The sequence below is a fragment of the Oryctolagus cuniculus genome, chromosome 5 (assembly GCF_964237555.1).
Source record: "Oryctolagus cuniculus chromosome 5, mOryCun1.1, whole genome shotgun sequence".
NCBI lineage: Eukaryota > Metazoa > Chordata > Mammalia > Lagomorpha > Leporidae > Oryctolagus > Oryctolagus cuniculus.
This window is the reverse complement of record NC_091436.1, coordinates 126,751,366-126,778,184: the sequence shown is the minus strand read 5'-3', so window position 1 is coordinate 126,778,184 and position 26,819 is coordinate 126,751,366. Positions and strand designations below refer to the sequence as shown.

Sequence of the window (26,819 nt, the reverse complement as noted above, 5' to 3'; positions counted from 1 at the left end):
AGGCTCGTCCAGCCTCTTCAGCCTGGGAGAGGGTTGCCCCAGGAGGTCCTGCCTTGGGGGTGGGGCACCAGGCCTCAGTTTACCCATCTGTGCCCCGGTCTCCTTTGTCCCGGCTGCTCTGAGGGTGGGGGGGGGCTTGAGGCCCAGGTCTCAGGGGGATTCTGAAGATGTCTGTCCTTTGTGTTTCTCTGGCCTCTTTTTTCCTCCTGCTTCCCGCCCCCCGCACCCCCCCCCCCACGCCTCAAGCAGGCTCCAGCTGCAGAAGCCCCCAGGGTCAACCGCTACTGCTGACATCCGCCCCAAACAGCACCCCGCCGGCGGCGGCGGCCGCAGCCCCGGCCCAGGAAGAGCCCAGGCCGGCGCCAGGCCCTCAGCTCCCCGCAGCCCCGGCCTTCCCGCCTCCGCCCCGCGCCACCCCAGCGCGTCCCCTCGGAGCCAGTCCCTGTCCCGCAAAGAGAGCCCTTCCCCCTCGCACCAGGCCCGGCCCGGGGTCGCCCCGACCCGGGGCATCCTGCAGGCCCGAGCCCAGCCTGACAGCACCCCCTCCCCGGGGGGCCCCAAGAAGGGACCCAGAGGGAAACTGCAGACTCAGCGCGCAACAACCAAAGGCCGGGCGGGGGTGGCGGAGGGCCGGGCCGGGGCCAGATAATGACGCCCGCGACCCTCGGCGGCCCCCTCGCCCCGGTCCCCACCCGCAGCCGGCCACACTGGAAGCGCTCCCAGCACAGCCTTACGCGCCCAACGTGCGCCACCCGCGGCCCCCGCTTCCCGCCCGCTCCGCGAGGACGCGCGCGCGCGCAGCCGCGCCGTGGGGAGGGGCCGCCTCCCGGCCTCGCCGCGCCCTCCGCCCCTCCGGCCGCCCCTCGGGCCGGGTAGGCTCAGCCGGCTCCCTCCGTCCCGCCCCGGGGAAGGCTCACTTCGCACCGCGGACGCCGCTGCACCCACCAGGCCTCGCTGCTCTCCACGCCCCCCACTTTCCCGGGACCTCTGCTTACACCCGCCGCGGCACCTTAGCCCCCCCCCCCCCCCGCACCCTCTTCCAGCCAAAGCCCCCTCTTCCCAGAAAAGCAGCTTCCAACCGCGGAAGCAGAGGCTCCAACTCTGGGTCCCCGCGGTCCCTGGTGGTGGTGGTGGGGCTCTCTGGGGAGGTGGGGCCGGGGCCACGGGCCTACTCAGGTGTCAGGGGGCAGCTCTGACCCGCCCCGCAGCCAGCTCCATCCTCGGCACACGGTGGGAGGTCGTGGGCAGGTGATTATTGAGGGAAAGGTGGTTAGGGGGAGAGAGCGTGCTTCCTTGCGCCGGGAGCTGGGGCCTCGGTGGAGCTGTGGGAGTGTGCGGGCTGCCTTCCTGCGCAGTGGGGAGTTGGACCAGGTCTTTCAGAAAGGTTTCACTCCCGCCCTTGGTCCCCAGATCTAGTGCGCAGGGCCCTTCACCATCAGGAAGTCCTTCCTGCCATCTAACCTCGATCCTGCGCACGCAGTTTCAGCCCAGTTCTCTCTCGCCTGAGTTCAGTGCGGGTGGGGAGTGGCTGGTTGTCATTTTCTCTGCGGTGGCCCTTTGAAGAGTCTGGGACTGGGTTCTGCCTGGGTCCTCCCCTCGGTCCTGTCCCGTGGTGGGCACACGGAGCAGGAGCAGACAGACCGACCAACAGCAGATTGTGTGCAGTGTGATGGTGCCCAGCCCAAGCCCCCGGCCCCTCTTGCCCTAACCCCAGCCCATGCGGGTGTGCAGCCCCGTGAGTGGATGTGGGGCCTCCGCTCGGGTCCTGGCTCCCGTAGAGCGCACTGCACCTCATCAGAGGCCCCAACTGCCGACATCTGGGGCAAGCGGCGCACTGGCTGCAGAAGGGACAGCCGGCCCTGTCTCAGTGGGACAGGCCTCCTCCACCCTCAGCCTCTGGCCCCTGTGTCCTTTCCTGAGCCACAGAGAGCAGCCACGACACCCAGAGGAAGAGGAGGACAGGTCCCCGCTTGCCACCCAGAGGATGCCTGCAGAGACGAGCCGGGGAACAGGCTGGTGGTGCCGGCTGCGCCCCTCACGGAGATCAGCAGGCTTGGGCAGCTGCGGAGCGGCTCAGGGGCCCGGCCCACGCTGACGCGGAACACTCAGGAAACCTCTCTGGCCACAGCCCTCCTTGTCAACCCGAGGCCCTCCCAAGGCCCGCTACTGCCCTCTGGGTCCAGCAGAGGGGGCAGAGGGGGACCACTCGCTCTCCCCTGGAGCTCCTCTGAATGACAATCAGCTCATGCCAGGCGGGGACCAGGCATGGCCCCTGGCGCCCAGGCCCTGGGCCTGTTCCTTGCCACCAACCGAACCGTGAATGTAGGGCCGCCAGCCTCATCTCTGCCCCAGGACCTACAACGGCCGGGGTTGGAGCTGGGAGGAAGAGGAGGGTCCGAGAGAGCTCCCGACCCACCTCCCCTCCAGCCTCACCCAGCACCGGAGCTGGCAGAGATGCAAAACCCAGTCTGTCCTTGGGATTCCGGAACTCCCCAGGGTCTCCCAACCGACCTCAGGCCTCTGAGTCATTGAATGTCACCAGGGAGGGGAGGGGAGAGGGGCAGGGGTACAGTGTGTGTTGGGCGAAGCGGCTAAGGGGGCAGACTCTGCTCCTCTCCCCAGGATGACCCAGGGCAGAGGACACATCCCTCCCAGCGCCACCTCCAGCTGCAGCCTTGTCCTCCTCGTGCACCTCCAGGTCTTGAGCCCCTCCTCTCTGAGTGGCACCCCCACGTGCGCGCGCGCGCACACACACACACACACACACACACACGCCTCGTGTACTGCCCAGCTCTCCCCCATCACACCGCCTATGTCACTGGCTCAGACGCAGGGGCCGCGCACCCCCACCAAGCCTCCCTTGCCCCAGCTCCACCATGCACGAAGGGGGTGCTGGAGAGGAGCTGTGCCCCCCACCCCCGGCAAGGGGCTCCCCCTTCCCAGCTCTTCGCAGCGGGGGTGGGGGTGGGGTGGGGGGCTGGCTTGCTCAGTCTTCTCAGCTCCGGGGACCAGCGGGGGAGGGGGCGGGGGGAAGCCACTGCAGAATGTTTACATGCCAAACAGAATGTAACAGCCCTCCCCCAGCCCGCCCAGTCACTGCATGGCCTCTGCCCATCCCGCGCCTGTCCACCCCCACCTCCACCCCCACCCCTGGAAGCCGCCTTCGTGATTAGATCGGGTCTTGGAAGGGAAGTAGCCATCACATCATTAAAAGCCTGTGGACCTTCCTCCCTGCCGGCCTGGACTCTTCTTCCTTCGGAGGGGCGGGGCAGAGAAGGGCTGCGGTGGGCAGGAGAGGAGAGACGGACACAGGTGACTTGCTGAGGGTGACACAGGTGGAGGAGGACTGCCCTGTGTGTGAGTCCTCTGATGGCTGCACTCTCAGCCCCGCCAGGGGGCCGCTGGGAGGGAGGCGTAGTTTTGCCTTGGTATGCATTTTCCATGATCTTTTTTGAAAATTCCACATATATACAACTTCACAATTTTTGTGCCAAAATGGACATTTTAAAATTCCATTTCTGCACATACTTTTTAAAAAATGTACTTAGTTATTTATTTGAAAGGCAGAGAGACACATTGTTCCATCCACTGGTTTACTCCCCGAGTGCCAAATGCTACAGCCAGGGTTGGGCCAGGCCACAGCCAGGAGCCCAGAACTCATTCCGGGTCTCCCACAAAGGGGCGGCTGGGACCCAGGCACTTGAGCCGTCACCTGCTGCCTCCCAGAGTGCACATGAGTAGGAAGCAGGATCGGAAGCAGAGCGGCGACTCCAACCCAGGCATGTGGTCCACACATCCCCTCCTTCCCTGCGAACTTTCTGAAGTGTCCTTGTGTGTGTGTGAATCTGAGCCCAAGGGTTTGGCTAGGAGACCGTGGACCTACAGAGCTAACAGCTCAGATCTACACATGCAGGAGTTCAGAAAGCATCTGAATGCCCACCACCTAGAGCCGGTGCGGGGAGCCTGGCCCGCCACCCCTGGGGTGAGACTGACAGGAAGGAGGTGGCTGCCTGTATGGGCTTGTGGGCTGCTCTGCAGGTGCGAAGCTCCAGGCACAGCGCTGTGTGGGAAGGCGGGCTTGTCTGAGTCAGATCTGGGTCTGGCCCCTGCAGGAGGGGGTGGGGAGGTGCTGGCTGACCAGGAGGCCTTGGTGTGCTGCGGTGCTGTCTGTTCCTTTTGCATTTTGAACTCCAGGATCACTAGGAGTGAATCCTTCACTTGGTCAATACATAAACAATTTCTGCTCAGGCCAGGCCCTGGGCCACCCTGGGAGCGGGGTTGGAAAGTCCAGACTCCGAAGTCCTGCTCTCCTGCCGAGAAGGCCACTCTGACATGTCCTCCTGGAGTGCCCTCCCCCCCACCCGGCGCACCAGCCTTTGATGTGGCCCCCGTATGCACTCACCTTCCCTCTAACTGAAAGCTGGACACCCTGGTAGTAAAAAGACAAATTCTGGGGCCAGCGCTGTTGCATAGTAGGCTAAGCATCCCATATGGAGGCCGGTTCGAGTCCCGGCTGCTCCTCTTTGATCCAGCTCTCTGCTATGGCTTGGAAAGCAGTGGAAGATGGCCCAAGTCCTTGGGCCCCTTCACTTGCATGGGAGACCTGGAAGAAGCTGCTGGCTCCTGCCTTCGGATTGGCACAGCTCCAGCTGTTGTGGCCATCTGGGGAGTGAACCAATGGAAGGAAGACCTTTCTCTCTGTCTCTCCCTCTCACTGTCTGTAACTCAACCTCTCAAATAAATAAATAAAATCTTAAAAAAAAAAAAAGGCAAATGTTGAAAGTACATGAAATAAGGCTGGCGCCGCGGCTCAATAGGCTAATCCTCCACCTAGTAGCGCCGGCACACTGGGTTCTAGTCCCGGTCAGGGCGCTGGATTCTGTCCCGGTTGCTCCTCTTCCAGGCCAGCTCTCTGCTGTGGCCAGGGAAGGCAGTGGAGGATGGCCCAAGTGCTTGGGCCCTGCACCCCATGGGAGACCAGGAGAAGCACCTGGCTCCTGCCTTCGGATCAGCGCGGTGCGTCGGCTGCAGCGCATTGGCCGCGGCGGCCATTGGAGGGTGAACCAACAGCAAAGGAAGACCTTTCTCTCTGTCTCTCTCTCACTGTCCACTCTGCCTGTAAAAAAAAAAAAAAAAAGAAAAAGAAAGAAAGAAAGAAAGAAAAAAAAAAGAAGAAAAAAAAAAAAGAAAGTACATGAAATAAGGCCAGCGCCGCGGCTCAATAGGCTAATCCTCCTCCTGCGGCGCCAGCACAGCAGGTTCTAGTCCTGGTTGGGGCGCCGGATTCTGTCCCGGTTGCTCCTCTTCCAGTCCAGCTCTCTGCTGTGGCCCGGGAGTGCAGTGGAGGATGGCCCAGGTGCTTGGGCCCTGCACCTGCATGGGAGACCAGGAGAAGCACCTGGCTCCTGGCTTCAGATCTGTGTGGTGCGCTGGCCGCAGAGGCCACTGGGGGGGTGAACCAACAGAAAAAGGAAGACTTTTGTCTCTCTCTCACTGTCCATTCTGCCTGTCAAAATAATAATAATAATAATAATAGCTATGGGGCCTGCGCTGTGGCGTAGTAGGTTAAGTCTCCACTTGCGGCACACCATCCCATATGGGCACTAGTTTGAGTCCCAGCTGCCCCTCTTCCTATCCAGCTCCCTGATATGGCCTGAGAAAGCAGTAGAAGACGGCCCAAGTGTGTGGGCTCCTGAACCTGCAAGGGAGACCTGGAAGAAGCTCCTGGCTTTGGATCAGTCCAGCTCTAGCCGTTGAGGCCATCTGGGGAGTGAACCAGTGGATAGAAGATCTTTCTCTCTCTGTTACTGCCTCTCAAATAAATAAATAAATAAATATTTAAAAACTTTTTTTCCTCATCTTCCAAAACTACCAATTAGCAGGCACCCTGATTTCCCCCAACCCCGAGGCAATCACTAATCTACTTTCCTTTATTTTTTTAAAAAAAGATTTATTTACTGATTTGAAAGACAATGAAGAGAGAGAGAGAGAGAGAGAGAGAGATCTTCTATCTACTGGTTCACTCCAAAAACAGCAGCAACAGCTGGGGATGGGCCAGGCTAAAGCCAGGACTCCATCCGGGTCTCCCACGTGGGTGCATCAGCAGGGAGCAGGATCAGAGGCAGAGCAGCCTAGACTTGCACAGGTGCTCCTGTAGAGGGCGCCAGCGTCACAGGCGGCAGCTTGGCTCACTGGGACTCAGCTCTGGCCCCACGCATGTGCTGTCTATAGATCCCTTTGCCCCATTTCCTGTAGGTGAAATCATGTAGCTTGTGGTCCTTGTGTGACTGCCTTCTTTACCTTGGCACAGTGTTTTCAAGGCACTTCCGTATCGTGGCCCTGATCGCAACTTCCTTCCTTTCTGTTGCAGTGTAATATTCTATTAACAGCACGGATAGAGCGCATTTCCTTCATCTGTCCACCAGCTGAGGAAGTCCGTCTGCTCCCAGTCCAGGCCATTACGGACGGTGCTGCTGGGAGGATTCCTGTGCAAGTTTTTGTCTGGATGTTAGTTTTCATTGCTCTTGGAGCTATCCCAGGAGTGGGCTTATTGCAACATATGGCAGAAATGGGTAACCTTTTTTTAAAAAAAAAGATTTATTCATCTATTTGAAAATCAGAGCTACAGAGAGAGAGAGAGTCATCTTTCATCTATTGGTTCACTTCACAGATGGCCACAATAGCCAGAGCTGCACAGATCCAAAACCAAGAGCCAGGAGCTTCTTTTGGGTCTCCCATGTGGGTACAGGGGCCCAAGCACTTGGGCCATCTTACACTGCTTTCCCAGGCCACAGCAGAGAACTGGATGGGAAGTTGAGCAGCCGGGACTCGAACCAGAGGCCATATGGGATGTGACACTGCAGGAGGCTGCTTTACCCGCTATGCCACAGCACCAGCCCCAAGAGTAACATTTTGAGAAATCACCAAATGTTTCCAGGATGACTACTCTGTTTTCCAGGCCCACCAGTGGGGGAGGAGCCTCGTGCTCCATTTCATGGCACGCAGTACACCATGGCGGGAATGCCCCATGATCTGCTTAACCAGTTCCACACTGGTTTTTCAGTAGACTTTTTCAACTTGTCCTGACCATAAATAATGCCAAAATGAACACCCTGGCTGCAGCCTTTCCTTAATTCTGCAAATCTGATTATAGGAAACGTCTCCAGAATCGATGAAATTTTATTTTATTTTTAAAGTTTAACCCATTCCTTTGAGAGGCAGAGTTACAGAGAGAGGGAGAGAGAGAGAAAGAGAGAGCGAGAAAGAGACTTTCCATATGCTGCTTCACTCCCCGGTGGCCAGGCTGAAGCCAATAACCAAGAACTCCATTCGGGTCTCCCACACAGGTGTCAGGGCCCAGGACTTGGGCCACCTCCTGCTGCTTTCCAGGGTCATGATCAGGGAGCTGGATCAGAAGTGGAGCAGCCAGGACGCTAACTGGCGTTCACATGGGATGCCAGCCCCATAGGCAGCAGCTTGACCCGCTACACACAATGCTGGCCGGCCCCATCTATCTATTTATATCTATATGTATAGATATAAATACAGATATACATATAGATAAGATCTGTTGTATTTATTTGAAGGCAGAGTGGCAGAGAGAAAGGGAGAGCCCCTCCATCTGCCAGTTTACTCCCCAAAAGGCCACAGTGGCTGGGACTGACTGAGCTAAAGTCAACAGTTGGAACTCCACCCAGGTCTCCACTGGGCAGGGCGGGAACCCGACCATTTGTGGTCTGCCAGCATCTACACAGCAGGGAGCTGGATCAGAAGTGGAGCAGCTGGGGCTCGAACAGCTGGGATTCATATGGGCTGCCAGTGTTGCAGGTGGAGGCTCAACCTGCTGCGCTACAGCGCCGGCCTCTCTGTTACGCTTCTGACAAGGGGGCCGTGAATGAAACTGAGTGAGAGGAACGGAGTGAGCAAAGCGAACTGGCTGGCCGCAGGCATTGCGACTTCTATAAGACGGGACCTTGGCAGCCCCCACTCTTCGTAGGGGTCCTCTCAGGAGCTCCTGGGAAGAGCGGGCGGGGGCAGGTGGGATTTGTGTATGGCAAGAGCCCCTGGGTAGAGCAGGGGTACAGTGAGTCTGGGTACAGGCTGCCCAGTGCGATTCCAGGGCATCAGCTGCAGGCATTGGCTAGGGAGAGCAGGAGGCCTCGTGTTCAGTGGGAAGAACCCTTCACCTGGTTAGAGTCCGGCCCTCAGACTTGGGGCCAGGCTGTGGCCATGGCTGCAGACAAGCAGAGCTGACCTAATGCCTAACAGGGCAAAAGGCATCCAGGGAGAGCTGGCATCACGCCCCAGGGACCTTTCTTCTTAGGGACCCCAGGAGCTTTGCTGACCAGGGGATTATGGGTTCACCTACATACCCAGCTGCCCTATCGTGGTGGTCCAGGGCTCCCCCACTTGGTCTGAGTACCAATCAGTAAGAGCTGCAGGAGTCAGTGACCTCTGAACAGGGGGAAGCCCCTCCCCCAGGCACTGAGCCAGACAGGCTATCCAGGGAGAGCTGGGCGGCTGGGCTGGGGAGGGCCTGCCCCCAGGGGGTTGGATTCTGGCTGCAGACTCTCCACTCACCTGTCCATCTGCTTGCACTTCCAGAGTCCAGGGGTCCACGTGGTGAGCAGGGTGAGCAGTGCTGGCCGCTGCAGCAGGAGCCCGCGCCAGGCACGGTTTGGTGGGTGGGCAGCATGGGCTTTGAGGAGCTGCTGGAGCAGGTGGGCGGCTTCGGGCCCTTCCAGCTGCGGAATCTAGCCCTGCTGGCCCTGCCCCGCATTCTGCTGCCCCTGCACTTCCTCCTGCCCGTCTTCCTGGCTGCTGTGCCTGCCCACCGCTGCGCCCTGCCTGGCACACCTGCCAACCTCAGCTTCCAGGATGCGTGGCTGGAGGCCTATCTGCCCCGGGAGGCTGACGGCACGTTCAGCTCCTGCCTCCGCTTCACCCACCCCCAGGCTGTCCCCAACATCACCCTGGGGAGAGAGGGACGCAGCCCTGGGGATCTGCAGGGCAACCGCTCCAGCATGCCCTGCACGCAGGGCTGGGAGTATGACCGCTCGGAGTTCTCCTCCACCATTGCAACCGAGGTACTTGAGCTCCGCGGGTGAGGGACGTCTGTGGGGGCGGGGCCTACACTGCCTTGGGTGGTCTCCATCTGTCACCTCTAAGGGCCTCAGCTCACCCACGTGTAGATGGCGTGCGTGAATATAAAGCACCAGGCCCTTACACAGGCTCTTCTTCCCGTTACTTGGGAAGTGGCTCCCAGGGAGCTGGAGCCAAGAATTCCGAAGGGCGCCTCTCCGGGGGGAAGCGGTGGTGGAGAAACAACCGAGGCCTCTCTTCCTCTCTCCTGGCCCCAGGCCTGCGGTTTACATAATCCTCGTGGGGGTGGGGGGCGCGGCGGGACTCCTGTGGTCACGGTCAAGGCCGTCCACTGGAAGAGGCTGAGGCTGCAGGACCAAGGAGGGGCAAAATCTCACACCCCTCAAGCCAAGGCAAAGATTGGGGGATTTACTGCCAGACAAGGAGATTGCGGAATGGTACAGTCTGTGTAGAAGGCCCCAGAGACTGGAGAGGAGGGGCTGGGGGTGGCTGGAGAGAAGCAGGTGCCCATGGGAGCCCCTTCCCGCCTGTCCTTGCAGTGGGACCTCGTGTGCGAGCAGAAAGATCTGAGCAGAGCTGCATCCACCTTCTTCTTCGTTGGCGTGCTGGTGGGGGCTGTGGCCTTTGGATACCTGTCTGACAGGTGGAGTGAGGTGTGGGGCCAATCAGGGAGCAGGCTTGGGGGATCCTCTCCCATCGGGCTGGTGAACCGGCCTGGTCTGCCCCGGGGCTTTGGAACCTCCACTTCACAGGGAGCTGAGCTGAGTTGAGCTCTTTGCAGGTTTGGGCGGCGGCGCCTGCTGCTGGTGGCCTATGTGAGTGCCCTGGTGCTGGGCCTGGCCTCCGCAGCCTCCGTCAGCTATGTCATGTTCGCCATCACGCGCACGCTCACTGGCTCAGCCCTGGCTGGCTTCACCATCATCGTGATGCCCCTGGGTGAGGCAGGCAAGGGGCAGGCAGGGCGGGGAGGCCTGGAGGGAGGCACTGGTCAGGGTGAGACTGAGCCCATCTGTCCCTCACTACCTGTCTTCCTGTCTCTGACCCCGGCCCTGGGCACAGAGCTGGAGTGGCTGGATGTGGAGCACCGCATTGTGGCAGGCGTCCTTAGCAGCACCTTCTGGACGGGAGGCGTGATGCTGCTGGCACTGGTCGGGTACCTGATCCGGGACTGGCGATGGCTTCTGCTGGCTGTCACCCTGCCTTTAGCCCCAGGCATTCTCAGCCTCTGGTGAGGGCTGGGGGGGGAGGTGGGCAGTGGGGGACACAAAAAGGCAAGGAGAGAATTCACCAGAGGCTGGGATTCAGAGTCACAGGCGGAGGGAAGAAGGGAAAGAGATACAGAGTCGGTGGCCAAGAGGGGGAAAAAGGTAGAGAAACAGAGAGAGATGCGACAGATGATGGAGAGACCAGCAGGGAAAAGAACAGACAAAAGATGGCATGGGCCACTGAAAACCAGAGAACAAGGCGTGGACTCCCTGGGGGGCAGCAGGTGATGGCCCAAGCACTCAGGTCCCTGCCACCCACGTGGGAGTCTTGGACTGAGTTCCTGCAGCTTGGCCCAGCCTGGGCCACTGGAGGCTTCTGGGAAGTGAACTAGTGGATAGGAGCTTTCTGTCTGTCTGCTTCTGTCTGTTTCTCCTCCGCCTTTCAAACAAATACAAACTAAAGAGAAAAAAACCACAGAGAACAAGATAGAAAGAGATGCAGAGACAGAGACAGAACTGAACGGTAGATCCAGAGGGAGAGGGGTAGCCGCGTGCAGCAGGAGAGGCCAGTCAGTGGGAGACTGGAGACACAGACCGAGCCACGCACTGGCTGAAGCTGGCCACCTGCAGGGGGTGGGAGGCCTGACTGGCTGACTGGCTGGGTGTTTCATTGCCTCTCAAACCCGAACTCATTTGGATGGCCTCTCTGGCTACGGCAGTCAGTCCCTCTGTCATTCTGCGCCCTCCTGCCGCCCATCTGCAGAGAGGCCTGGGGCTGGTGCTGGGAGCTGAGGTCTCCAGGGCGTGGCCAACTCAGCTGAGGAGTGAGGGGACTCTCGGGTGGTGGGGTGCTTGGACCTGGGCAAGGGGGTGTGGGAGGATGCGGCTTTAGATGAGTATGGCCTGGGGAGGGGATGGCGCTGGGGGCTGAGGGGACTGCTGGCACGGACTCTCCAGCCGAAAGCCTGTCCCGTAGGTGGGTGCCGGAGTCTGCGCGCTGGCTTCTGACCCAGGGCCGAGTGGAGGAGGCTCAGCGGTACCTGCTCCGCTGTGCCAGGCTCAACGGCCGGCCCGTGCCTCAGGACGGTCTGAGCAGAGAGGTGAGGGAGGACGGGCGCGCGTGTGTGCATGTGCGTGTGTGGCGCGGTTGAAGGAGCTTTGTCCAGCACCACTTCCTCTTTGGGCCCACCATAGGTGGCAGGAAAAGCTCCCCTCTTCCGGTGCCCCCCCCACCTGGCTCTGGTGGGCCACACCTTTCATTCAGGGCCACCCTTCTCCACTGCTAGCACAAGAGGCAAGGAACAGAGAGACAGGGCACAGTCTGTCCGGCTGGGACCACGGAGCCCACTCTGATGTCACAACCCCATGCCCTCCCCCCACCAGGCCCTGAGCGAAGTGGCGGCTGGGGAACGGGTGGTCCGCAGACCCTCATACTTGGACCTGTTCCGCACGCCCAGGCTCAGGCACATCTCCCTGTGCTGCATGGTGGTGTGGTAAGGAGGGCGGGCCTGGGGCTGGCGGCCTGGGGGTGATGGCGGGGAGGGGCAGACTCCAAGAGGGTGCTGAGCGAGGAGGGAGGAGGGCGAGGGACGAATGTGACGGTGGGTGGAGGGCAGGAGGACCTTTGGCTGGGAGAGGCCAGAGAATGGAGCCATACCCTTTGTCAAGGCTGCTGCGAGGGTCCGGGTAGGAGCGTTGTGGCCACTGGTGCGCATGTGGCAGACCCAACAGGGGATTGCGGTGGTGGGGCGGGGGTCCTCCCTCTGATAGGCCAGGTCTTCCTGGGAAGAGGACGCAGAGGGGCGGGAAGGAGGGCTTCCTGGTGGCACCGCGACGCCTTTCAGGTTTGGCGTGAACTTCTCCTATTACGGCCAGAGTCTGGCTGTGTCGGGGCTGGGGCTGAACGTGTATCAGACGCAGCTGCTGTTCGGGGCGGTGGAGCTGCCCTCCAAGCTCCTGGTCTACCTGTCAGTGCGCCACGCCGGACGCCGCCTCACGCAGGCCGGGACGCTGCTGGGCGCGGCCCTGGCCCTGGGCATCAGACTGCTGGTGGCCTCCGGTGAGCTCGGCCCCAAGGCCCCGCCCACCCCGGGAGCCCGGCCCCGGAACACGCCCCCTCCCGGAGACCACGCCCTTGCCAGGGGAGCTTCGGTCTCGGCCGCTGAGTTCGGGCCATTCCGGGGACCCCGCCTCCGATCCAGGGGGTGGGGGGCTCCTGGCTCTCGCTCAAGGCCCTCCCACTTCCCCGAACCCCTTTTCCTCCAGAGAGGAGCTCCTGGAGCACCGCCCTAGCGGTGATGGGCAAGGGTTTCTCTGAAGCCGCTTTCACTACCGCCTACCTGTTCACTTCGGAGTTGTACCCCACGGTGCTCAGGTGAGGGGGCTGGGTCTCGAGGCGACCGACCTTGGGGGTGGGGCTTGCTAATCACGTGTCCAAAGCAGCAACGGTGCGCGTACACACCGCTTCCCTCCCGTACTTACACCATGCTGCAGAGAGAATGAGGGTCTGCTGTTTACCCACAGGTAAGAGAAGGTGGGGCATTTTATCTCTGCTGAGTGACCCTGAGCCTAGTGGGACGACCTCTCTGGGCCCTCTTTGGAAGGAAATAGTCCCAAGATGCCCGGTCCTGCCCACCGCATCCTGCCCACCGCATCCCAGTGACCACCAGCCTTGGCGGGGGGTGGGGTGGGGTGGGGTGGGGGTGTCAGCTACTGGTGGGTGGGGGGTGGCACCTGCTGCGTTGCTGGTTATGTTTCCAAGGACTCGAGTCTCCGCCAACAGCACGGGAGGGCCGGCAGCAGCTGCTGGCCCTCTCCCTTCCACATTACCCTTTCCCCAGCTCCTTTCTTTCAGTGGCACTGATGGGTACTGCGTCAGAACGCGGGCCCCAGACTCTGGTGGCTGCTGGGAGTGGGTGGGAAGACGGATTGAAGACAGCCTTAGCTCCCTCTGCTGTCTGGGGAGGAGAAGCCTCCAGGTAGGTACGCACCCCAACTGCCTCCCTCGTCCTCTCTCTGAACAGACAGACAGGAATGGGGCTGACTGCGCTGGTGGGCCGGCTGGGGGGCTCTCTGGCCCCACTGGCAGCCTTGCTGGATGGAGTGTGGCTGTCACTGCCCAAGCTGGCGTACGGGGGCATAGCCCTGCTGGCTGCCTGCACCGCCCTCCTGCTGCCAGAGACCAGGCGGGCACAGCTGCCGGAGACCATCCAGGATGTGGAGAGAAAAAGGTGTGTGCACAGGACTGTGTGTGTGTGAGCACACGCGTGTGGGTGCAGGTGCCCGGCTGCCTGGCACATTTAGGGTTCAGAGAAGATGACTCATCTGCCCTCGTGTACTTGGTGCACGTATGTGAGTGTGCAGGAGGGTGTCAGGTGCGTGCATACGTGTGCAAGGGCACAGATGCCCAAGGTGCAGGAAGCGGTGTATGTGCACACACTCAGCAAGCATGTGTGTGAGTCACTTGTGCAAGAACAAGCGTTGGCATTCTAGAAGCTGGGGAGAGCCCTGGGCCAGGCCTGATGGGCAAGCTGGGGTGGCGGGTTCAAGGGCTAAACCCCACCGCTGCTCGTGACGCCTTCCTCCCTGGTGCCCTGTCCAGTCTTCAGGAGGAAGAGATGGCCATGAAGCAGGTGCAGACCTGAGTGGGACTGGGGACAGCCCCGCGCAGCAGCTCAGCAGCAGGGGCAGGAGAGCAGCGGGCAGGCCCTGTGACCAGGGCCATGGGCATCGAACCCTCTGCCACTGGTGCCTTCTCCCAGTGCTCATCCAGCCTTGACCATTTCGCCTCCAGCACATGGCAACGTCCGAGAGCTCCTGGGTGTCCCTTGTGTGGCTGGGGGCCAGATTCTGGAAATAAAGGCAGCCCCTGGATTGGCGCAACAGGGAGGAGCTTTGGGACGGGCCCTGGGTGGGAAGTCATTGAACAAATGCCCCGGGCTCCGAGTTCATCTTTGCCAGTGATGTGCTGTGTGACCTTGGGAAGGTGGCTTGCCCTCTCTGGGATTCCTGTAGTTCATCTCCCAAATGGACAAGAAGGCCTCTTTGCAGACCTTCCCGCAGGGTCTGCTGTCAGGCCCACGCGAGAAGCTGAACAGGGTGCTTCTGGAGATGGTAAAGCAGGGGCTGTACTGTGATGACTTCTGGGAACCAGTGGGGCCGCCGGACGTGCTGTCCACTGGGTGGTGCTAGGGGCTGCCCGCTGCGAGGGCCGGGGGACCAGGAGAAGAGAATCCTCTGTTCCCATGATTGGCCCCGCCGACTCCCAGGCAGGCAGTGCGCCCCCAACCGCTGGGCCCTAAGAAGACGAGAAGGCGTGGGAGCCGACATTTTATTGCAGAAGACAGAGAGGCTGAGGCTCAAGAAAACATAGTTTGATGAGTACCTTGAAGCTCCAGAATTCACTGAGAAAGGAACTGGGAGGGCCAGGAGGCCACCCTCCACGATGGGGTGGCTTGTGTCCCCTGCCTAGCTAGGAACAGGAAAGGGAAGAATTGGCAGAGAAAGTCCGGACTCCCTGGTCTATCTCGGAGTGCAGCCCACACCCAGGCCTGCGGGGTCTGTCTTCCCCCAGCACTGGAGCACTGGAGAGCTCTGCAGCTCCCGCGGGACCACCAAGGGGCCGGGGGAAGGCCGAGGCAGGGCGAGGGTCTCATTCGGATTTTACGTCCACAGGGTCATAGACGTAGCAGCCCACATCGCCGATGTTCACGCCTGAGGGAGAGAGCCCTGTCACCAAGGGCCTGGGGCCCAGGGGCATTGAGCACCGAGGGGAATCGGGAGGGGCCTGGGGCGTGTCTGACCACCCAGGAAGTTGTCCACGCGTCCCCACGGAGGACTACACATGCCCAGTGTCTGGGGCGGGGCTGCTCACCTTTGGGGCCAAACAGGTAGCCGTAGCAGGGGATGTGGCAGTAGGGGACGCCGTCATGCTAGGACACGGAGAGAAAGAGAGCTGTCTGGGCCTGGCCGTCTCTCCAGCTGCAGCCCGCCACCTCCCGGCACAGCCACCCACCCCTGCCCTGCTCACCTCGGCGTGACTCCCGGCCGTCAGGGTCTTCCGGCAGCGCTGGCACCGCAGGCAGGGTCGGTGCCAATTTCTGCCCAAAGACATCACCTTCTCAGCTGGCGGTGGAGGGAAGCGGTGCTTCTGTTCCAGGGGCAGGGCAGGGAGACCGGCCCGCCGGGCATAGCCTCCCCTCCCCCAGGCTGTCCATTGTCACTTACCAAAATAGACGGGCTCCCCACAGCCAGGGCACAGCGAAGTCTCCCCCGTGAACGTCTTCATGTGGGGAGGGCCTTTAAGGAGAAGAGGCCTTGGCTGGGGCTGTGGTGGGGGTCAGCACCTAAGCAGGGCCCGCCTGCCGCACACACTTGGCTGCACCCGGCACCGGCCTCTTTCTACAGCCCTGCTCCACTCATGGCCTCCCACCCAGCCAAGCCTGCCTTCCTTGGGCCCCCGCCTCCTGTTCCACCTCTACTGGTGCTAGGGACCACCTGTGTCCTTCTCATTCTCCCAGGGGCTCAGGTGCCCACCGGTCCAACCCTACCAGCAACTCAATCCTCAGGAAACCTGAGCTGATATAGGAGCTGGCCAGGGCAGGGGTGTCAGGTGTTGGGAAGTATGGTGTCACTGCCCACTCCAAGGGGCCGGAGAGAGAAGCTGAGGGACCTGAGGGGCTGGCCCCATCCCGATGACCCCTCCCCTGCAAGTCATTCCTTCCATGGCCCTGGCCTGGGAGAGGCCTAACTTGTAGCCCCACGTTGCCTCTCGCTGGCTGTGTGACTGCACAGGGCCACTTGTCCTTGCTGTGCCTCAGTTTCCTCACCTGCAAAATGGGGGTGACAGTGCCACCTGTCTAACTTACCTCTTAGCCCGGCAGCTGACATGGGGGTGATGTTAGAACAAGAAGGGCTGGGGGTACAGAAGAGTTTTCCAGGAATAAAGTTGTAGGACCACGCAGCAGAGGGCTGGGGCAGAAAACTGCCACCTGGCCCCACCCCCGCTGCAGCCCAGGGAAGGGGAAGAGGGGGAGGAGGAGGAGGAGGAGGAGGAGCAGCAGCAGCAGCTGAGGCACAGCCTCTCTTACTTTTCTTGCCTTGCGGGAGGCCTGTCCTTGGCCTGGGGGGGCTGAAGCTGCTGGGGCTGAGGGGTGTGGCGCTGACAGGGGTGGGAGCGGGCGGGTTGTAGAGGTACGAGCCCACACCACCAATGTTCACCCCTGCAGAGAGAACAGGGAAGGCAGGCTTGAGCTCGCCCCTGCCAGCCCACCTGGAGGGTTCTGCTGCCCCGGCCCCCTCCCCCCTTCCCGGCTGGTACTCACCCCTGGGTCCGAAGAGAGCCCCGTAGCATGGCTTGTGACAGTATGGCCTCCCATTGTGCTGGGCACATGCAGAAGAAAGCAGGTGGCTCAGAGCCTTCCCCAAGGCAGGCTGCCAAGTGTCCACCCGCTGGCTGGGCTGGCATGCCGGAACTGCCTCGGTGGTCCCGGGAAGAAGGGCGAGGACGGCCAGGAGGCTGTGCTGCTCCCCCCTCCCCCTCCCCCATGCCAGGGGGCCACTGCACTACTCAGGCTCCCCAGATCCCACCAGCTGGGTGGCCGTGGACTTGGCTGCTGAGGGTTGCCTTGCGGCAAGCCCCCAAGGCAGAAATTCCAGGATCTGGTGACACACACGACTGTGTCCCCTGGCCAGGCCTCACCTCTGCATGCCCGCCAGGGGACAGGATGCTGTGGCAGCGCTCACATTTCAGGCAGAAGCGGTGCCAGTTCTTGCCCAGGGAGCTCACCTTCTCAGCTGTAGGGGACAAGGTGGGACCAGTCCATGAGGACTCTGTTCTGGCTGGGGGCTCCCTCTTCCCCTTCCCAGCCCTCTGGGGGACCCAGATCAGCCTGTTCTGCTCCCTGGAGACAACTAAGGGTTGTCTGCAACTGAGGCTGCATCCCACCCCCGTGCCATGCGGCCCCCAGAGCTCTGGGAAGCGAGGACAGGACCTGAGTGGGAGCAGGTAGGGGTGCGGGGACCACGTCCCACTACAGGCAGAAAGGGGTGTGTGGGGTCACCTCGCGAGGCCAGCCCTCTCGTCCCCAGGGAACCTGGCGGCAGGCTCGCCCCATCTTCCCACCTCCTCAGCTCATTCCTCACCGAAGAACACAGGTTGCTGGCAACGCGGGCAGGTCCAGCTCATGGTTCCGCTCAGGGCGGCCAGTGCGGCACACAGCAGGTACCACGGCGGGGCTCCGTTCCGCCGGTCCCGCTGGTTCCACCCAGCGCTCACCTCAGAGTCCCACTGGGCTGACTCGGCGGCTCCAAGGCGCTCATTGGCCGCCGGACTCTGAGAACCCTGCCCACCCCGGGGAGAGGGTGCGGGGCACGTAGGCGACTCCACAGCTACTTCACAGAACTCTGAAGCCTGGCGACCCCTGGGGAGGAGCCAGGGTCCTGCAGCTGAGTGGCCGGGGAGCGACGCAGGCGCCGGGGTGGGTGGCACTGGTTTCTGGGTTGGTGCGGACAGAGCAGGCGCTCACCGTGCGGATGGCCTTTGGAATGGTTTGATTCCATCTCGGTCTAGCTAGGTAGCGGCTGAGAGCAGCGGATTCTGGAACCTGCCTCTCTGCTACTGACTCTCGGGCTCCAGGCGAATTTTCCTTTTTGCTTCCTGCACCGAGGCCTTTTTATTTGTATGTATTACATCCCTGGGGGGTGGGGGGATCCCGGGGTTTTCCCTCTCGTGTTGTGTTTTCATCCGGCTTCTTCGTGGCCCAGGACGCCCGCTGTGGTTGTCGATACAATGGAACTGAACTGACAGGATGGGGGCAGATTATTCTGCCACTTTTCTAGATCTTTCGGTTGCACATCAAGCCGATCACCCCACACTTGTTTACCGTACCAGCTCTGTGATCACTGATGATTTCAACTTCGCCAAGGTCTCTACACTGCCTCATTACAGTTAGAAACCTGACAAGGACTTAGCAGCAGGTGTAACAGGAACCTGACATTTGTCTCTTTTCTGCACTGCTGATGCACGTGAGAGCGCCAGCCAGGACACTCACGGGCACCATGCCGGCAGCGGGGAGAGATGGCGAAGGTGGACAGAGGAAGGGAGGGACAAGAGCCTGGGGCTACGGTACTGCTTCCGTTCTCTGAGGTGTACGGCTGCTGTCATGAAGCCAGTCACTACCTCACAGGACTGCTAGGAGAATTAGATGAGCTGACACACGTGCAGTGCCCACACAGCACCTGGTACATCAGTGCTGTAAAAGCGATGGCTGTCACTCTGGTGGGCCCCTCAGTGACCTCAAGACTCTCAGTTTAGAAGCTCCAGAACAGCCTGGGGACAATGGTTTGCACCTAAAGTTATAATACTTATTAAATTTGAAAGTGTAATTTAATACCAATCATGTTTCTATTTTAAAGATTTTTTTTTTTAATTTTTAAATTTCTACTTGAGATATAGTGAGAGCACGCTCCCCAAATGCCTGCAACGGCTAGCGCTGGAATAGGCTGAAGCTGGGAGCAGAAGGCCGTGCAGGTCCCACGTGGGTGGCAGGAGCCCAGTGACTTGAGCCACCACCACTTCCTCTGGGGGTCTGCATTAACAGGGTTGGAGCTATGGTCAGGAGTGAAGCCGGGTATTAAATCCAGTCATTATGTTAACCAGCATTTTAAACACTAGGCCAAATGTCTGCCCCCAAGATATTAAAATATTTGTTAAAGGTAGTACACAATGCTGCAGAGGACATGTCAAGAAATTAAACCCACAGAATGAGAGAAAATACCGGAAAGTCATAACCATAGACCTGCTAAGGATCTAGTAACCGGAACACATAACTTGGAGCAGGTGTTTTGGCACAGTGCTCAAGCTGTGGCTCAGGGCACCTCCATCCCATGTTGGAGTGCCTGGCTCCTCTGCTTCTGGTCCAGGCTCTTGCTAATGTCCATTCTGGGATGCAGCAAGTGATTGGGTCCTGCCACCCACATGTGAGACCAAGGCCTGGCCCAGCCCTGGGTGTTGCAGGTATTTGGGGAGTGAACCAGCAGACTGAAGATCTTAGTCTTTCGAATAAAATAAAAACAAAAATTTTTAAAAGGATGGAAGCTAACAATTTCTCTTAAAAAAAAAAAAAGACATGAAAACATATGTCCATACAAAAATGTATGCATGTGGGGGCTGGCTTCATGGTGCAGTGGGTTAAACCATAGCCTGCAATGCCAGCATCCCAAGTTCCTGCTCCTCTGCTTCCGATCCAGCTACCTGCTAATGCGCCTGGGAAGGCAGCAGATGATGGCTGAAGTAACTGGGTCCCTGCCACCTATGTGGGAGACCTGGATGGAGGTCTAGTTTCCTGGCATCAGACTGGACCAGCCCCAGTTGTTGCAGACATCTGAGGAGTGAACCAGCACGCTCTCTCTCTGTTACTCTGCCTGTCAAATAGATAAATCTTTTTTTTTTTTTTTTTAATGAGGGGCGGGATGGGTGTTGTTAAGCCATTGCCTGGTGTGCCCACATCCCATATTAGAGTACCTAGGATCCAGTCCTGCCTCTGCTTCTGATTTAGCTTCCTGCTAATGTGCCTGGGAGGCAGCAGTGATGGCTCAAGTACTTGAGTCTGGGAGACCCTTCCATGCTCCAGCCCTGGCTGTTGCAGGCATTAGAAGAGTGAATCAATGGATAGACCACTCTCTCCCTTTCTCTGCCTTTCAAATAAATAAAAATGAATAAATATTAAAACAACAAAAAAGTGAACTCCTATCCAGTATTAGGAACACAATCCAGGTCTTCTGTGTGGTGTCAGAACCAATTACTTGAGCCATCACCACTGCCTCCCAGGGTCTGCATTGGTGGGAACCTGGAATCAGGAGCCAGACCTGGGACTTAAACCTAAGCACTCCAACATGGGCTGTGTTAAATGCCTGCTCCCAAGATCATTAGTTTTAGAACTTTTTCTCAAAGGGATTTTAATCTTTTTAAAAAAGATTTATATTTATTTGAAAGGCAGAGAGAAGGGGGAGACAGAGAAAGAGATCTCCATCCTCTGGTTCACTGTTCAAATGGCCACAATAGCCACTGCTGAGCCAGGATGAACTCAGGAGCCAGGAACTCCATCTGGGTCTTCCAGGTGGGTGGCAGGGGCCCAAGCACTTGGCCCAGCTTCTGCTGCCTTCCCAGGTGCATTAGCAGGGAGCTGCATGGGAAGCAGAGCAGTTGGGGATGTACTGCAGGCGGCCTCTAGGCCTCTCACACCACAATGCCAGCCCTTAGGAAGGCTGATTTCACCTTCCCAGTGCCTATCCCCCTCAGAACTTCCAGGCACACCAAGTAACCCTTTCCCAAGGATCCCTAGTGCCTTCTGCTCTGGGTCACTTTGTACTTTCCTCATCCCACTAGGCAGGTCTTCTATCCCCCAGCATCCAGCAGAGTACAGCACAAATAAACAAATCCAATTGCAGGCACAACAAATCACAACATTCTACTTTTCTTCCTTGCCTGGTTTCCTTTATTCTGGTGCTATGAAAGAGCCTTTGTGATGAATGCTGACAGAGAAAATGAGCACTTCTTGGAGGAATGCATTTGCATTTACTGATGGGGGCTCTTTTAAAGAAAAGCTGGCATGACTAAAGCCTCTGATAATTTAACAAAATACCACACAAATGGAGAAGACTAGCTGAGTGAGGTGTAATTGTCAAGGCGTAATTTGTTTCCTCTCCCGTAGGAAGCAGTGGCTGTCTCAGAAAGAGGACTCTTCCCTTGGTGCCCCCTGCACACTGGCCTTCACAGATCTGTCACAGTGTCTAATCAACAGTCAACAGTGTGCTCGTTTACTTGTTTGACTTTCTCCCACGGACAGGGTTGGACCTGTCCAACCCTGTGTATCTCTAGCACCGATTGCAGTCAGCGAATCAGTAAATGACAGCTCCTACTGTTATTCAAGTCTCCCACCAACACTTTTGACTTCATGTTGTCAAGCTGTGCTATGAGGTACATATGCTGAGATTGTTACTTGATTGATGAATTTATCTCTTAATTATTGTCAGGAAGGCTGAAGATACAAGCTTTCCAACTCTAGGTGAGTGAATGGCAGTGGGAAAATGACTTCAAGCCCCATGAGGGCTCTCACATGGAAGAGGCAGGAAGGGCACGAGGCCCTGTCCAGACCCCTGGAGAGAGGTCACAGGGAAGCAGATTTGGATTCAGTTCAAGAAAGAACCTTCTAACATACAGAGACCAAACATGGAGTGGCCACTTAAGACAGCAGTGAACTTTCTGTCCCTAGATATGCTATCAGCAATGCTGGAACAGACCACTGATTCTCAGTGTTACAGAAGGGATGCAAGCGTTGTATGCAGACGGGATTTTAGAGTCTCTTCACAGTACGCGATTCTGTGACTCCATTCCCAAAGAGGAGTTTGAAACTTGTGTTAGGGAGAGAGCATTGTTAAAACAGCACAGCTACCAGCGATGGAGTGACAGTCATGGCACTGTATCTGTTCTGATACAACAATCTGATAAGGGGTAGAAATGTTACATCACCAACTGTACAGAAAAGCAGCTTGGAACGTTTAAGAAGCTTGCTCAACATCATACAGATCCAAGCTGTTAGGAAACTGGTGCAGTTTTAGCCAGGTGGCCGCATGGCCCAGCTACCTGAGCCAGGCTCCACCCCCATCCTAATGGGATTCGCTGCTCCTGCTTCCCTGCCTGCCCTCCAGCAGAGTTTTAAAAGGGCCTGTTCCTGAACACGTGCTCTCTTGGTCCTTCCCTCTTGGTTCTTTTCTCTTGGCTCCTCTCCTCCTATCGTCTCTCTGCTCTATCTTCTCTCCTCGCTAGCTCCTCTCCTCTGGCTCTCTCTCTTATACTCTTTCTCTCTCTTTTTCCTTCGCCGTCCCTTCACTCCGGTCTGTTGGGTGTTCCCCAATAAACCCGTTCCCTTACTCCGGTGTCCAGTGTGTTTTGCGACGGCTAACATTAATATATAACATTGGTGCTGTGACTCGGATAGCCTTACGCTGGGGATCCAGCGTCCCCCAGTGACTTTGCTCTCCCTTTGGGGACCTCTGAACTGCTCTGGGGTCCTGGATTTCTGCCGGTCGCAAAGCACACCCCCGGAACTCCTCCCACACCACTGAACGCTCTGCGATCTCCATCCACACATTGGCCTTCCAAATTCTGAGGTAAGACGCGGAACGAAAATTCCTCAGGGTGCCTGCTATCTGAGTGGTGGTCTAGTATACTCGCCTGACTCTCGTAAAGGTCGCAGCACTGGACTCTAGCCACCACTCCTACTTCTCCTACTTAAGGCCTTTAGCCTCTACGGACACTGTGTCCAGGCAACAGTGGGTGCAAGTGACGACTCCATCTCTGTTCCCCTTTTTACAGGCTAGGCCCTGGGCTCCAGTGGGTGCTTGGGTGACGACCCCGCCTTCTGCTCCCATATTCTCTCGTTAGTCAGATAGCCGGGATGCAAGGACACTTGCAATCTACGGATCTGACTCTACAGGTCGCAATGGGAACTTTTCTCTAACTGCGTTCCGTCTGATGGTCCCTCTCAAATTGACCCCAGCCTCAAAAAGCGGCCCCTCCATGGTGGTGCATTTGGCTCTGAGGGATCGGAAGTCGGAGTAGTTTGACCCTGATAACATCTTTATCATTTCCATGAGTGTTCGGGAAAATGGAAGGAGATTCCATACGTTCAAGCCTTTTCCTATCTTCGAACTAAACCTTCCCTGTGTACTTCTTGCTCTCCTGCTCAAGTCCTTCTGGTCTCCAAGACTTGCACTAGGGGTCAGAGGCCTGAGCAGAAAACCTCGTTTTCTACCTCTAACCTTGGTACTGCCTCTACCACAACCTCCTTTGATCCTGCAGATGAACCTCCCCCTTATTGCTCCAATCTACAGGCACTGGCTCAGCCGCCTCCTGAGGCCTCAGCTGCTGAAGGTCCAGCGCCATTATCCCCCACGCAGCAGCTGCGTCCTCACCTCCCCCTCCTTTCGAATTCCAGGGGGCGGTGTCAACCTCTTCTGTCCTATCTGAAGCCCCTTGCTCATCTATTCCTCAAAGCCATTCTCTTTTTCCTTTGCCGCCCCTTCACTCCGGTCTGTTGGGTGTTCCCCAATAAACCCTTTCCCTTATTCCAGTGTTCAGTGTGTTTTGCGACGGCTAACATTAATATATAACACAAGCATTCTTACTCATATGGATGCTGGTTTGAGTCCCAGCTGCTCCACTTCCAATCCAGCTCCCTGATATTGTGCCTAGGAAACCAGTAGAAGATGGCCCAAGTCCTTTGGCCCCTGCACCCATATGGGAGATTCAGAGGAAGCTCCTGGCTCCTGACCTCAGATTGGCCCAGCTCCAGCCGTTACGGCCATTTGGGGAGTGAACCAGAGGATAGAAGACCTCTCTCTCTCTACCTTTCAAATATATATATATATATTTTTATATATTTATATATATATTATATATAAAATATATATTTATATAGAAATATATATATTTATATATATATATATTTTAAAGGCTGTCTCTTTTCTGAGAATCCGCTTCCCCAATATCTTGACCTTATCAGTTCCTGCCTAACCCCAGGTCCCCTCATTTACTCCATACCAGGCTACTGGCCCCAGGCACTTTCTCCTATAGCATCATCCTCTGCTGATGGGCAGAGGGGACACAATCTGTGACAGCTTTCTTTTCCCTGAGTGCTGATCCAAATGAGAGGGAAAAAAACAGAGGCCCACGCATCACCTTTCTCATTGATAAAGTCTGGGCTGTAGATTAGTGAGACAATCAAACAGGTCTTCCTGCCCATCTCCCCTACCACAGTCTAGACTTTGGTTGGTTTTTTTTTTTTTTTTTTTTTTTTTTTAAGATGTGTTTATTTACTTGAGTGGTAGAGTTAGAGAGAGAGAGAGAGAGAGAGAGGTCTTCCATCTGCTGGTTCACTCCCCAAATGGCTGCAACAGCTCCCAAGCCAAGAGCCAGGAGCTTCTTCCGGGTCTCCCACGTGGGTGCAGGGGCCCAAGGACTTGGGTCATCTTCCACTGCTTTCCCAGACACATTAGCAGGGAGCTGGATCAGAAGTGGAGCAGCCAGAACTTGAACCGGTGCCCATGTGGGATGCCAGTGCCATAGGCGGGTGTTTAACCTACTACACCACAGCGCTGGCCTGTCTGCCTATTTGATCTGTGAGCTCCTTGAGGGAAGGAACCAGGGTGACCTTGCCAGTTACTGTGTATATTTCTAGTGCCTTCCTTGCTCAATCTCTAGCACATACTGCTCAACAAATGCTTGTTGGTGAATCAATGTTATATGTTAGACACAAATCCCCTTCACAGGTACGGAGATGAGTGCTGGTGGGAATAAACCAGGACTGACAGAGCTCAAGAGCTGCTAGTAATGAAAGCCCTGGAGAAGGGAAAGTTCAGCTGCCTAAGGTCTCAGAAGTTTTTTTTTTAATGATTTATTTATTTGAAACACCGAGTGGAGGGGTGGGGGTGAGGCAGGGAGGAGAGAGAGAGATACAGATATCTTCCATCTCTTTGTTCACTCCCCAAATGTCTGCAACAGCTGGGGGCTAGGCCAGGCAGAAGCCAGGAGCCAGAAACTCCACCCACATGGGTGGCAGTGTTAGGTAGGAAATCAGATATGAGCTTATGTGTGTGACATAAAGGCCTAAAGAGAAGACGTCTATGTCCAGCATATGCATCTGCATCTCAAAGTCATCCTGATAATGTTTCAGGGGCAGCGGGGTACTCTTATCCTGCCCTGCCCCCTTCTACCAGGTGGAGGACCCCGCCCCTTCTGCCTGACAAATCTTCCACAACCTCCCAAATGCAGCCCAGTATCTGCATTTCAAACACCCTGCTGGGGATCCTGATTCTCCAGGGGGTCCTGCTCACCCTTCCTCTGAACCCAGGATGGCGCCAGCTAGGCTTCCTCCTGTCTGATACCTTCAAGGGAAAACTCAGATAGGAGCTTCCTAATATTTACCTCCATAAAATCCTTTGTTTCAGGAGGAGATGTGTGAAGACAAAGACCCATCTCCTTAAACACCCCCACACACACCTCAACCGGACTGCGCGCTCAGCCCTCTGCCTCTCTGCTGAGCCAGCCGCCCACCCGCCTGGTCTGGCCAGGTGTAATCTCTCCACTCAACCATGTAACCTCGCTCCTTCCCCCCGCCTGAGCGACTGCACTCTCTCTCAGGTCCTGTCTGGAGAGGTGCCCATCCGTTCTTTCGGATGTCCCTACCTTAATAAACTTTGCTACTTTTTACTTTCCACTACTCTGTCTCACGCCTGAATTCTTTCTTGCGCGAAGACAAGAACCCTCCATTCTTCGGTAACAGCACGAACCCAAGTACTTAGGCTGTTATTTGCTACCTCCTAGGTTCACTGACAGGAAGCTCGATCTGAAGTATGAAGCAGCAGTGACTGGGAACCTTCACTCTGATATGGGATGTGGGTATCTTAAGCAGTGGCTTTACCTGCTGTGTCATAATGCCTGTTTTTTGAAAATTTTTATTTATTGATTGTACTTATTTATAAGGCTAGGGGTGGGGACAAAGAGAGAATGAATCTCTCATCTTGTGTTCACTCCCTAAATGATAATAGCTGAGGCCAAGCCTGGCCAATGCCAGGAGCCAGGAACTCAATCCAGGTCTTCCACACTGGTGGCAGGAACCCAACCACTTGAGCCATCACCTGGCTGCCTCCCAGGGTACACACTAGCAGGAAACTGAAATCAGGAGCAGAGCCAGGAGTCAAAGGCAAGCACTCAGATGTGGGATGTAGGCACTCCTAGTGGTGTCTTGGCCTACCTCATTTTCTTCATTAATTTTTTATTTTTATTTTTTTAAATTATTTTTTTGACCGGCAGAGTTAGACAGTGAGAGAGAGAGAGAGAAAGGTCTTCCTTTGCTGTTGGTTCACCCTCCAATGGCCGCCGCGGCCGGCGCACCGCGCTGATCCGATGGCAGGAGCCAGGTGCTTCTCCTGGTCTCCCATGCAGGTGCAAGGCCCAAGCACTTGGGCCATCCTCCACTGCACTCCCTGGCCACAGCAGAGAGCTGGCCTGGAAGAGGGGCAACCGGAACAGAATCCGGTGCCCCGACCAGGACTAGAACCCGGTGTGCCGGCGCCGCAAGGCGGAGAATTAGCCTAGTGAGCCGCGGCACCGGCCTATTAATTTCATTTTAAAAGATTTATCTGCTTATCTGAAAGGCAGAGTTAGAGACAGAGGGACAGGGAGATTTGCAGTTTGCTGGCACTCCCCAAATGGCTGCAACAGCAGAAGCCGGGAACTCCAGCTAGGTCTCCCACATGGGTGGCATGCACCCGAGTAATTTGGCCATCTTCCACTGCTTTCATTGGTGCATTAGCTGGATTAGAAGTGGAGCAGCCAGGACTCAGACTGGCATTCACGGGATGCCTGCATTGCAGGTCTCAGCTTAACTCATTGCACCACAAGGCTGGAACTGGGCCCCACCCCATTTTCTTTTTAGTTTGAGAAGCAGA

At 57.3% G+C, this 26,819-nt stretch overlaps 3 protein-coding genes across 13 annotated transcripts in view; 2 read left to right on the top strand and 1 right to left on the bottom strand.

Annotated features, from left to right (window-relative positions):
• Positions 1-3,227, top strand: part of TTBK1 (tau tubulin kinase 1) — a 37,540-nt gene extending 34,313 nt beyond the window's left edge. For all 6 annotated transcript variants that reach the window (XM_051854715.2, XM_051854714.2, XM_051854719.2 and 3 more), the window contains one exon: positions 250-3,227. In XM_051854715.2, coding sequence (XP_051710675.2) covers positions 250-649 — 400 coding nt within the window. In that variant the 3' untranslated portion in view covers positions 650-3,227. The remainder of the gene's footprint in view (positions 1-249) is intronic.
• Positions 3,228-8,541: 5,314 nt separating this feature from the next.
• Positions 8,542-25,622, top strand: SLC22A7 (solute carrier family 22 member 7). Of its 4 annotated transcripts, XM_070073276.1 has the most exons (11): positions 8,542-8,631; positions 8,955-9,086; positions 9,642-9,745; positions 9,884-10,038; positions 10,162-10,330; positions 11,284-11,407; positions 11,691-11,800; positions 12,152-12,366; positions 12,573-12,681; positions 13,331-13,537; positions 25,317-25,622. In XM_070073276.1, the coding sequence occupies exons 2-11, from the start codon at positions 9,024-9,026 to the stop codon at positions 25,603-25,605; spliced, it is 1,545 nt and encodes a 514-aa protein (XP_069929377.1). In that variant the 5' UTR covers positions 8,542-8,631; positions 8,955-9,023; the 3' UTR covers positions 25,606-25,622.
• Positions 14,624-23,718, bottom strand: CRIP3 (cysteine rich protein 3). 3 transcript variants are annotated; one of them, XM_008262943.4, is made up of 9 exons: positions 17,431-23,718; positions 17,008-17,102; positions 16,631-16,688; positions 16,397-16,528; positions 16,175-16,221; positions 15,534-15,605; positions 15,337-15,431; positions 15,181-15,238; positions 14,624-15,020 (listed from the first exon to the last, which is right to left on the bottom strand). In XM_008262943.4, the coding sequence occupies exons 3-9, from the start codon at positions 16,657-16,659 to the stop codon at positions 14,959-14,961; spliced, it is 495 nt and encodes a 164-aa protein (XP_008261165.1). In that variant the 5' UTR covers positions 16,660-16,688; positions 17,008-17,102; positions 17,431-23,718; the 3' UTR covers positions 14,624-14,958. The 3 variants fall into 3 exon arrangements, with proteins under 3 accessions (XP_008261165.1, XP_051710673.1, XP_002714475.3); XM_051854713.2 differs by having other exon boundaries at positions 17,451-23,718; XM_002714429.5 differs by lacking the exon at positions 16,175-16,221 and having other exon boundaries at positions 17,451-23,718.
• Positions 25,623-26,819: the final 1,197 nt, after the last annotated feature.